Source organism: Eutrema salsugineum, unplaced genomic scaffold, assembly GCF_000478725.1.
Source record: "Eutrema salsugineum unplaced genomic scaffold, Eutsalg1_0 scaffold_21, whole genome shotgun sequence".
Taxonomy (NCBI): domain Eukaryota; kingdom Viridiplantae; phylum Streptophyta; class Magnoliopsida; order Brassicales; family Brassicaceae; genus Eutrema; species Eutrema salsugineum.
The window spans coordinates 935,541-948,020 of record NW_006256821.1 but is presented as its reverse complement, the minus strand read 5'-3'; the positions used below and the strand labels follow the sequence as shown (position 1 = coordinate 948,020).

The 12,480-nt window shown below is 42.8% G+C and overlaps 1 protein-coding gene and 2 non-coding genes across 3 annotated transcripts; all 3 read left to right on the top strand.

Moving 5' to 3' along the window:
- Window positions 1-135: 135 nt before the first annotated feature.
- On the top strand, window positions 136-756 carry LOC112086241. The gene is given in 2 exon segments (XM_024155151.1): window positions 136-485; window positions 575-756. Coding segments are annotated over 2 exon segments (267 nt in total). The 5' UTR covers window positions 136-400.
- A 947-nt stretch (window positions 757-1,703) lies between these two features.
- Window positions 1,704-1,776, top strand: TRNAK-UUU. The gene has a single exon. It is a non-coding gene; the product is annotated as a tRNA-Lys (tRNA).
- A 4,140-nt stretch (window positions 1,777-5,916) lies between these two features.
- LOC112086283 lies at window positions 5,917-6,023 on the top strand. The gene has a single exon (XR_002899405.1). It is a non-coding gene; the product is annotated as a small nucleolar RNA R71 (small nucleolar RNA).
- Window positions 6,024-12,480: the final 6,457 nt, after the last annotated feature.

The following is a 12,480-nucleotide window of genomic DNA, read 5'->3' as shown; positions in this document are numbered from 1 at the left end:
GTTGTAACCGGAAATATCTCCTTCTTCCTTTGACTGTCGATCTCGGTGTGGGTGGCTTAACGAGATGTTAGGGCTAATGTTGGTATGTAGTGATGTGCTGTTGAAGGTAGATACACTTTATACCTTCTTCCTGAAGCAGACGAAGCGAGCTGGAACGTACAAGGAAAGAGAAGATGCCTCCTAATCTACTTATGGATGTCAGAGTTGATGGTCGAGCATAGGTCCATTAGCGGATGGAAAGAAGATTCTGCTTAGCGACACTGCAGAGTCAGATCGGCCCCTACTAATGAGAAGGCCTTGAAGGAAGTGAAGATTGAGGCTTTCAGGGTTTAGTTAAGACTTTGCCGGTGACTCTTTTCCTCTCCCTTCGTAAAAAGAAAACTCTTCCATACTAAGATTAATGAGATTTTCCGGTATACTTCCCAGTCGACTATGTGAACAGCACAAAGCAAAGTTTTACCCTTTAGTGTCCAATGATATCAATGGTATCTTTCTGTTTGTTACCAAACAGGAGGGAAGCTTTATGGTTTCGTAGGTTTTCTTCTACTTTTTCTTCTACTTTAGGGTTTGATAGAATCGTCCGCTATTACAGACTTTGATTATCTGTGGGGCAGTGCGTTAGACGAAGGAAGTAGCATCTAATCTAAGGAAGATGAAGACCGGATATTAAAAGGAATATTTTACAAAGCAGAAGCATTACAAGCATACATAAAATAGGAAGCCTACACACACCGTAGACCAGCCACACACCATTAAAAAGGAAACTAAGAACATAGTACATAAACCAAAGACATAGAGCAAGCATACAAGACTTTGGGTCGACGGACTCCTTATTTTAAATTATAGCGATATAGGAAGTTGGCGGACTCTTTTCTTTTTTTAGTTTCCCGGGGGGTCGCGGTTGAAAGCTAGAGCTACTCGACTCGCACCGCTCACAATTAACGCTTCCTTCGCCCTTAGGAGACCAGAAATCCTTTGTTCGAGACGGCGAATGCGGTTTCGTAACTCTTGCATTTGCTGGCCTACGAGCTCCGGGTACAAAGCTGGAGGGTGCTGCAAAAGTCGGCCGAGGGCATGCTCAGAATCTCGCTTTTCCTCCTCCAGCTCTTGAAGTCGGTCTTCAATGGTTTCGAGATTAGCTGCAATCATATCCAGATCCATCTTTCTTGTCGATGCCAAATACAGACTACAAGAAGCCCTCCTAAGTAAATACTCTTTATGAAATCTTGCTATGAAGGCTGGTGAGAATGCAACTACTGTAGCTGGTGATGCCCTTCCTGATTAAATGATATATCCCTAGTCTTCCACCGCCCGGTAAAAGAAGTGAGTTGAATTAGGTTGTTGATTTTCCGATGAAAGGAAAGAAAGAAAAAAGAAAGCAAGCATACATTCCTAAACTACTGATCTATCTCTTTATGAGTAGAATCTATTGGATGCCCGTTTACGATGCAACTATCGAAAGCCATTTGCACCAGGTTTATAAAGACTGGTTCGAAAGGACCAGGCGCACTGCGCTTTCCCTTGCCCAGATGTTCGCCTTTCTAAGCTAATAAAAGTAATGGTGACCCGCCTAAGACTGGAGCCTCGTAACATGTTGGCGAAGAGCTTCTAACTGAGGGTTCGATCAGCATCAACTAGTTAATGCTCGTTGAGACCTCTTCTCTTTTCCGCACCAATCTTAATTGACTACTACATCTTTATTTGGGTGTATAGCTCAGTTGGTAGAGCATTGGGCTTTTAACCTAATGGTCGCAGGTTCAAGTCCTGCTATACCCAAACCTACCTTACCACTATATAGTAAAGATGCGTAGTAGCGTTCTAAGATCATTGAGGGGAAGGTTGGTCATAAATTTGGAGAGTACACGGAAACTCAGACTTTCGAGAACAAATATTGGACCGGGAAGAAAAAAGGGACAGAAATCCATAAAGTCAAAAAATATGGCACGAAAAGGAAATCCGATTTCGGTAAGACTTGGAAAAAATCGTAGTTCAGATTCAAGTCGGTTCAGTGAGGGCGACCGCGAAAGTCACCGAATGGGTAAGTCTTTTCCTTCAGTTTATCCTATATTTTCAAAAAAGCGTGGGAGGACGTTGCAGATGTCCGGGACGGACACGACTTCTTCTAACGCTAGAAGACCACTGGAAAACACCCGGAACCAGAGCATGTCGTGAAAGAAGCACACTGGATGGGCGTGCTTCGACCGTGTCTCCGGGGCACAGTTGAATGTAGATATCATTAACGCGAGGTGTAGGATACCAGGCCGAGAAACCCAGGCAACCCAACCCCCCCCTATGCGCCGATCGCTAGCGCATCCAGGTCCCCGGCGCCCAGCTCTGCGGGGGAGGCCTAGTCTGATCTGAGAAGTGCTAATTCGGTTCGGATAGACTTCAAAAAAGAACGCCGCCGCCCAATAAGAAAAATCAAACAAGTGCTAAGTTTCAGATAGTGAATAAACCGAAACGAAAGAAGAGAGGTTTCTCGCTCGGCGCCTAAAGCGCACTATGCTCCGTTTTAACAAATGAGAGTTTTCGGTGGAACCGGTGAACCACGCGAGCTGGTTAGATGTGTGGGACAGAGGGCTCGTAGTACCTGTTAGCGCAGCTATGCAGTGGAAGGGAAGGAGCCTATAAATCGACCCCTTCCTTCTTTTTTTTCTTTGAAAAAAAGCAGTACAAAGAGATTAGACTCTCGGATGAGACTAAGCAGCCACCGACCGTTCCGACGCACCCCTGACCGATTTTGATTAAGACCGAAAACCTATCTAAAATGAAGCCTAGTTTAAGCTGTCAAACAAATGATAGAATTGAAATTCTAGAAAATATCCCGGGAAGAAATATAGATAGAGTTTTGCTCAATAAAGGGAAGATTCGTAGAAAAGGATAAGTTGTTTCGCTAAGGCTGCAATCTTTCTAAAGAAACAAGCGAGAAACTTGACTTTGAGAAAAACAAAGGCGCGTTTCCTGTCAAATGACAACTGCCTCTTCCTGTTGCGAGGGCCTTGCACGAAACCAAACCGCCCCCCGCCCCAATCAAGTACCAGTTGCTTCGCAGCGCGGGTAGCCTACTTAGGTTAGGAGGAAGAACCCCTACCCCTCAGTTCTTACTAACCTCCGGTGTGTAATCAACATGTTGCTAGCTTCAACTCGGTTGAATAAGAATCATTGATTCTCTCTCCTGTCCATTTCTTATTCATTCAGGGCACTCGGCCGGTGCTCCTTTCTCACTTGTCTTGGACCAACTCACAGACTTTGGGACATAGATACCTCGGCCTTTCTTCTTTTTGGTGCGGCCTGGTATCCTTGCTCCCAGCCAGCACGCCCAACTCGGAGTGTATTGCGGATCATCGTGCGACTTAGTCCATTGCTTACTGAGCCGCACTCCCAGGTCGCAGACTTTGGGACTTAAACTCCTTAGGCTTCTTCTTGATCTTATGCGGCCTGGTCCCTTTTGTTTCTTTCTCGCACGCCCAGGCCAGTGTGAATTACGAGTCTTCCTGCGGCCTGGGCTCTTTGACACCAGCTAGCACAACCAACTCGCAGGACTCAGCACTTAGTCACCTTGGCCTTTCCTCTCTTTTGTGCGGCCTGATCCTCTTGCACCAGGTAGCACGACCAACTCGGTGTAGATGCGGGTCCTGCTGCGAGTTAGTCTTTTCTTTATCCAAGCCGCACACCCAGGTAGCACTCAGGCGTCCTCCAAGTATTCCAAACTTTAAACACTTCTATCAGCCCTCTCACATGCTCCATTTCATTTATCATTGGGCTATGTCCTCCAAAAATCACCTAGAACCTGACACCAACTCACAAAACCCATCAAAAGATCCTAAAACATAAAAAGAAAAGAGAGAAAAGATTAAAAAGATTATATACAAGGATAAGATTGGGGTGTCTCCCAAGAGCACTTTGTTTAAAGTCACTAAGTTTGACTTCTTACACTCTTTTTAGTAAGGGAGAGGAGGAGCTTTGATGCTCCAGGTCTTGTCCATGAATTCAAGCATGAGGTCCTTATTCATCAGCTCTTGGACACCATCATATCCTTTGTCTATGAACTCTGGTGTGAGGATAGCTCTGACTTTGGCAAATGGTCTTGATCTTCCATTGCCTTTAACCTTGTATTCAACAGCTCCACCAACAAACTTCCAAGGAGTGAGAGTTAAGACTTGAGAAGAGGACCCAAGAGTGAATGATTTGGTGCTTGTTGGGTTCTTGTCTTGAGACCCTGAACCATTGCTTTTGTTGCTGCTGACCTCCTTCTCACTTGGTGTAGGAGAAAAAGATTCCAAGCCAACTTCATCATCACTAAAGAAATCTCCTTCAAACTCAAGATCAGGTCTTACTAAGGATTCTTTCTTCTTCTCAACAGATGCAAGGGGTTGAGCTTCTTGTATAGTTCCAATACTCCCCACATACTTCATCTCATAGTGTTTCAACTCATCAGAATCATCAGATATAACTCCACAAAACCCAGCAAGAGGAGGCTTAAAAGGATAAGATACTTCATCATCTACCTTAGCAAGCACCACTCTTTGAGTATCAAAGTCCATCCTTGCTCCTGTGGTGTTCAGAAATAGAGTTCCAAGCAAAAGAGGTAGCTCTTTTGTCTTCTTCATCTTCATAACTACAAAATCTGTTGGAACTGTGCATTCACCAATTTTCAATGGGTAGTCTTCAAGGATTCCATATGGTTTCTATGAGGATGAATCTCCAAAGGTGATTGACATGGGGTGATGCTTAAGACTCTTGATACCTAGTCTCTCCACCATGTCTAAAGACATTACACTGATGCTTGATCCAGAATCACACAAAGCATTGTCCACTTTCAAATTTCCAAGAGAGCATGAGATGGAGATCTTTCCTGGGTTGCCTAGCTTGGGAATAGATTTGGGTTTCACCCTTGTTGAGCCAGTGCTAGAGACTCCATCAGATGTCCTTCCTTGAACCATTCTCTGATCCTTTCCTTCAGCAATCTCAGAATCATTCTTTTTTATATCAAAACAAGCTGCCTCCCCACCTTCTTTCTCAATGTCCTCATTGAGATCACAGAACATGAATTCAAACTCCTCTATGATGGCGTCCTCATCATCTTGTGTTAGGCACTTTGCACTTGAGACATTGCCATGGAGAAGATCCTCAATTTCTTTAACAGCAGCATGATTCTCATCATTTGAGAGGATGGCATTGCAGTATTTTGTTAGATGTGCTACTGATGTCCCTGGTAAAGATCTTTGAGCTTGAGAACTGCAGTGGCCCTTGTTGTTCTCTAGAGTCTTGACTTTGGAAGCCAAGGTTGAAAGCTGAGATAGAAGATCAGAATAACTGCAATCCACCTTGTTGTTAATCTCTGCCATTTTCTTGTTAAAGTCCATGGCACCACTTGCTTGACCTTTGGGGATTTCCTGGAGCAGGTTCTGCAATTCTTGATCCTTATTCTCTGAGTTCTGTTGGAGACTTTGTTGTTGGGGAGGGACAAAACCTTGTTGTTGAGTGTTTTGAGGATAGAAGTTCTGGTTTGGGGGATTCTTGTAGTAGGTAAAGCCCTTTTGGTAACCTTGTTGGCCACCTACAAAGTTCACCTCAGTTGTGATGTCTTCCCTTTGAAATGTGTCTTGAAACACATGATTCACATCTCTAACAAAGTTGGCTGACTGATGAGAAGCTAAGAGAAGTGTGTCTAGCTTCTCATTGAGAGACTTGATGTCTTTCCTTGTCCTTTCCTCTTCAGCACTCACAGCTCCTCTTGAATTCCTTTCAAAGTCTGATCCATAAAGCTCATCACTCTGAGCTACATTCTCAACTAGGGTCATGGCATCATTGACTTCCTTGGTCATGAAATTACCATTTGAAGCTGTGTCCAAGAGAAGTCTGACCTTTGGTAAAGTACCTCTGTAGAAGGTACTTAGCAGCTGACAATCTGAGAATCCATGGTGAGGGCATTGCATGGTATACCCTCTAAATCTTTCCCAAGCCTCACAAAATGATTCATGGTTCTTCTGAATGAAACTTGAGATTTCATTTCTTAACCTTGCTGTTCTTGATGAAGATAAGAACTTGGTTAGAAATGCTCTTTTGCATTGCTCCTAAGTTGTGACTGATCCTTGAGGTAGAGACTTTTCCCACCGATGAGCTTTATCTCCTAGAGAAAAAGGAAATAGCCTCAACTTGAAACTGTCCTCACTCACTCCATTCATCTTAGTTAGATCACAAACTTTATCAAAGTTGTCAATGTGATCTAATGGGTCTTCTAATGCCAAGCCATGGAACCTGTTTGATTGCACCATGTTGATCAGGCCAGATTTGATCTCAAAATCGTTTTCAGGTGTTGGGGCTTGAATCCCATGTCTTTGACCCTGAGCATTGGCCTCATCACCAGCTCCCACAACTTGTCTTGGACTTGGAGGTGGTGGCTCTTCCTGATTCTGGTGGTTTCCATTACCACCATGAGCCTGTTGCCCTTGATCCATACCCAACCTCTCAATGTGCTCAGCTCTTTCTCTTTGTCTCCTTGCTTGACTTCTGGTGTTCATACACCTGAAAACAAAGACAGCACTTGAAAGGTAATCAGTAAAACAAAAGAAAATGACTTGATCTCAAGAAGATCCAAAGTCCTAATGATAGAATGAACTCTCCAATTGGCAACGGCGCCAAATTGATAACTAAGGTTTTTTTAGTCTTAGATGGGTTATCAATCACCTTGTCAAAGTAGTATAAGGGGTGTCAATCCATATGTGTGGTAGTTAGGCACTAGTTTATGTGATAAGCTCTTAAGTCAAGTGAAACAAGAAAGATTTGGTGACAAGTAACAAGTGAAAATATAAACAAGGAACAAACAAGCAATGATTAATGACTAAACAAAGCAAGCAACAAAACAAAGTGATGATGATTGAGCAAATGATGAAAGATAAACCTCTAGATGTGATCATTGATTAGGGTGCTTTAGATATTGATTCACGATGCTAAGAACATAATGCAACACTTGCTACTCTTTAGTCTGGGCTTCTTAATTAGATTAATTCATTCCCATGACAATAATCCCTTTGCTAATTACTTAATCAAGTCTAACAACCATTAGATATAATCAAGCAATCAACAAGCATAATGCATCAAGCCTAATAAGTGACCAAACAATCTCTCAACCAAGAAGACTGAATCTTATACAGAAAGACATATAAAGCAATCACATGATCTCAAACATTTTAACTTAGAATTCTAATCTAGACTAATCCTCTCATGAAGGCAGTAATCTCTATACTAATCCACTTTCAAACCAAATTCCCATTTGTGAAATATGAACTAATGAGCATTAAGAGACAGTTCTAATATGTCATTTATGCTTCAAACAAACATTCCCATGGCATTTAAAACATAAACCCTTAAGTTAGCTCTTTCAGACATTTCATCAAACACTTTTTGTGCATGAAATGCCTATGAACCCAGATTTCACATTCCCAAGGAAATGTGGCATTAGGAGCAGCTAACTAAGGAAATGAGATGAGAATCTAAACCCTAAACATCACAAATTAAACATCTAAGCACCCAAATCTACACACCTAGAAGTTTAAAAAGAAGACTACTCACTAATCATGATGAACACACCATTTCCTTTGCAAGAGGTGATGTTAATCATGATTAGAAGCAAAGATAAGAAGATGAGATGATAAGAAACAGACTTAGATTGATTCAATCCTTGAGAGATCACTTAAAAAACTCGTTTTTTAACAAAAGGGGAAAGAGAAACAAGAGAAAACAAAGCTTAGTCCTTGGAAAAAACCCTAAAAAGTATTTATATCTCTCTAAAAACGAACTGGGTCAGCCCGGAACAAACTGGGTCCTGACCCGGCTTTAGTGGGTAAAGTGGAAATACTGCGGTTTGGTCCAGTGTCTCCCAGGTAGCATGCCCAAGTCGCAGTAGATGATGAACTTGTCTTGTGAGACTTAAATCGCTTTGTCTTAGCCGCACGCCCAAGTAGGAGTGTTTTGCGAGTCTTGCTGCGGCTTAATCTTCTTCTTCTTCAACTCGCAGGACCAAGGCGGTTTCTGGGGGATGTACAAACCGTGCGGGTTGGTCTCCTTGCTTCCAGCCAGCACGCCCAAGTCGGAGTAGATTGCGAGTGATCATGCGGCTTGGTTCCAGCGTCTCCCAGGTAGCATGCCCAAGTCGCAGTATTGTGGACTTAGCAATTTTCTTGCTCGGGAGCCTCAGACCTCATCCATTGATAGCTTACCCGCATTTCTCAACTCGCAGCATCAATTTCCAGGCATTCGTTTTCAGGCCTGCGAGTTAACCAAGTCGCAAGGCTTTCTCGCAGCATTCAGAGCAGCTTGGACCATTTCGCATTCCGGAGAGTGTAACTTCTACGATACGTGTCCGAATTGAGTGATTCTGGTGCTTGGGAAGTGGAAGGCTTCCTGGAGGGCTCATCTTTGGAGTGCATTTACACAATCAGAGAGAGGCGTCTAGACATGTGTCCATTCCGGAGACCGTATCTTCCTGCTCATAGCTCCGAACTGAATACTCGTGGACGTTATGGAAAGAAGACGCAAATGTATCTGATTCTCTTGAAGGCCCCGGAAACTGAATCGGCGTGGAAGTGCACCGTCCTTCGCATTCTTCGGAGCTCATCGGTGTGGTCCAAAACGGCAGCGAGACAGAAGTTTCTTCCGCCGAGCTTAACGTTCTGATCACGCGTCCTAATTGAGTGATTCCACTTGATATGGAACCGTGATCTAACCCTCTAAAACTTTGATGAAGCCCCCGACAACTGAATCGGACCGGAAGGTTCCCCGGACAGGCGATCATTCAGGAGTATCGGATTGCTCCGGAATGGATTCGAGAGAGGTCTGTCTTCCGGTGACCGTATCTTTCAGCTCAGTGCTCCAAATGCCTTTATTCAACCTGTCCTGGGTTCTTGACTCAATTATTTCCAACTTTTCTAAAGACCCTGTAAGCTGAATCGGCCGGCAAGAGCTTCCGGTGACGCGATTTCGGAAATGTATCTGCACCCGGGATTTTTGGCCGAGAGACTTGACCGCGGTACGTGTTTTTGGCCGAGAAAGCTACCCGCGGGAAGGATTTTGGCCGAGAATCTTCGGCCATCAGTACATCATTTTGCCGAGAAACCCAAAATTGCTCCTTTTCACCATTTTTGATAAGTTCAACTCCATTTCTTCATCTGAATCACATCCTCCACTCCAAATAAACTCCAAAAGCACATGTTTAACACTCCAAAACATGCAAAACTCTCTTGGACCTAATGCAATCTCCTAAGTCCTAAAACAATGCCTAAAGACCTAAAATGCATGTAAATGAGACATGATTTGGACTAGAATATGTACATTAAATAATGCAATTTATGAATATATCAGATCTGACAACCGGCCCAAGACGGAAGCCAAACCAAACCAAAATCCTATGGATTACAAAGGAAAAACCGAGGCCACTTCAGCCAGAACACGCAATATCGAATGTTTCAAATGCAGGGGCAAGGGACACTACGCGAATAAGTGTCCAAACCAAAGGGCGATGATCTTACTTGAAACCGGCGAAATTGTGTCCGAGGCAGATGATAACACCTGATTTTGAACAATTTTCACCATTAATTTCAAATGTTTTTTCAAAGGTTGTACTTAGTTTTAGGAACTTTTATTATGATTTCCATGTATTTGTAGTTTAAGGCTCTTTTCAGGAAACTTAGGGAAAATGATGGCAAAATGGAAGAAATCCACATTTTTAGCTCAGAGTCAGACCGTCAGAAGTTCAGCCTCAAATGAAGACTTTCTCACCGTCCGATCCAGCTCAAATTTGGAGACAATCAAGAGGAGACAACCTGCTTTCCATAGCACTTTACATCACAAAGATCCAACGGTGCAATCAAACGATACATGGAGAACAAGTTGACCCAGTTCACCAGTCTCGGAAGACTCTCACCCGCGGTAAAAACATGTTTTACCTGCCCTGGAAGACTCTCACCCCCGGTGGACCTTAGGACGAGCCACAAGGCCCAACATCAAAGCCCACTTCGCCATTTCTCTTCATAGAAGTTCTAAATGAGACCTGGAAGACCTTAGGACCTATAAATACATTGCTTAGCAGCCCTAAACGGGTGTGTGCTCCTGTAATGAGATTTTGAGCCACCAAACTCGGTTTTTCTAGGGTTAGGCGATGGAGATGGGGATTCTTCCCCAGATCCCCAGATCCGTTGTTCTTTCTCCTTTTTATCTTATTAACTTTTCTGTTCCATTTTTTTTTTGCATTCTTCTTTCTCTTTTATCATTAATTGCATCCTGTAGATTAGTCCTAGAGAGTCAAGTTGTTTGAAGATATCGACAAGCATATATATCGATTAAGATTTCTATTTTTCTTAGCCATATTCTGGATCTCATCTCTTTTAAGTTTTTTATAAAGCATGAGAGTAGATTCATGACTTATTCTCTGAGCCTAGGATCGATCAGAGCCACGAGAGTGCTGTATTAGATCATCCGTACCTAGCTTAAGAAGAACATAGTCGCTATAGGATTCGAGAGCTACCTATAGAGAAGATTAGAGCAGACGAATTCAATATCTAATGCATGATCTTAAGTTTAGCATGAGAGTGAGAGTTAAGGCCTAGATCTAAGAGATTAGTTGATTAAGGTGACGACAGTTGGTTAATCATACATATGTCTATTCTAGTTCAATGCAGATTCCCAGAAACAGATGATGATAAATCGCCCGGAAGCTAATTGTAAATGCCATCATACATCGATTAGAGTAACCTAGAGAGGTCTAAATCGCCACCTATGAGTTTAATAGTCTTTAGTTTGAGTCGATATGCTTTAGATGTTCTTTTAACAATTCATCCTGCATTGAATTTCTTGTGAATATTAGATTAGGTTTAGTTTAGGATCTTAACCAAAAACCCCAAAACCTTTTATTTGTTTATGACTTTGCTTACTTCCCAGTTTGTTGTTTCTCGCAGATTAGACATCCTCCCTGTAGATCGACACCCTAAGTCCTACAACGTATATCTTTGCACTTGCAGACACTAGGGTTTTATAAATTTAAAACTTTTGGAGGACCAACAGGCTTGTTAAAAAATAACCCTTGTCTCGCAAGCCCATCAATTTTTTGGCGCCGTTGCCGGGGAGGATTTTAGTCTCTAGAGGTCTAAACCTGGGAGGTTAAAGCCGCATAAGACTATATATATGTCGAGTTTCTGCCAAAGCAACATAGGAAGTAAACCAAATTCATAAACACCCTAACTTTTTCTTTTTTCTGCGTATTCTCTCTTCTGTTTGCCCTAGTTTCAAAATCACCCTCCAGGCGTGATTTTGATCATCATCTTCGGAACCCTAATCCGAACCACCACCATGGAGACTCGCAACCTCCACACCACCGAGATGAGCCTTATTCGCATCACCTGGTGATTCTGCACCAAAACGCTGAGGCTGATCGATTTAGGCTCCAACTAGATTAATTAGACACTACACTTAATGACTTTCTTGATCTACAAGCCATTGCTGAATCTAACCTTTGTATGAAATTGGAATCAATGTCCTCTGATTTTAGTAGGAAGTTCGAATGTCTCTCTGACCGAATGAAGACTCTAGAAATGCAAAAGCTCAAAGATGATGCAGTTCTAGATAAGAGACTTAAAGACATCGAAGAAGGCGAGGGTAAGAACACCATCGCCCTTCATCAAGCACTTAAGGAACAGAGAGGCTGCAATGTCCTGATTGATGATTTGGAGAGAGATTTCAAAGATAGCAAGTGGTACTCTGATGGAGACAAGATAGAGATGAGTGAAGAGATGGAAAAGATCACAAACAAGACAGAAGAGCTTGATGCTACTTTAGACAAAGTTGTCTGTGCTTTAGATGAAGTAGAAGAGAAGGTTGAAAATTTTTCTAAAGATCATAAGGAGTATGATCTAAACTGTGGAATCAATTATTTGGATACCCAAGACATGCCTGACAAACACTGGAAGCAAGAGAAAAACAATGGAGAAGAAGAGATTGAAGAAGCAAGCATGGAGAGCTGGAGGAAGCTGACCGCGGCTGCGAGTACCTCACCAGCGGCCAGAGCCACTTCCATCGCGGCTCCGAGCTCCTCACCTGCGGTGAAGCACGACTTCTCAGACTGGGAGAGCTTTCAACATCTTTCTGAAGCCTGTTAATCAGTAAACCGACCTCATGTGACCAGACCTAGGTTGTTTGACCAAGCTGTCTTCTCAATCACTGCACAAATATCAAAGGAAATGGAAGAATCCAATACTTATGCATCTTGCAACATGGTTTATACTTGTGACAATGAGCTTCGAGAGCAATTCTTAGAAGATGAAGAGTATGGTTTGTTTGTAAAAGATCCAAACCCTGGGGACGATTCATCTGATGACAACACATAACCAATAACCAAGAGCATATCTAGAGAAAGACTGATCGAATTTAACAAGTTTGTGAAATCCATTTCTCTCTATCTCGGATTCGACGATGTCTGGAAGCAAG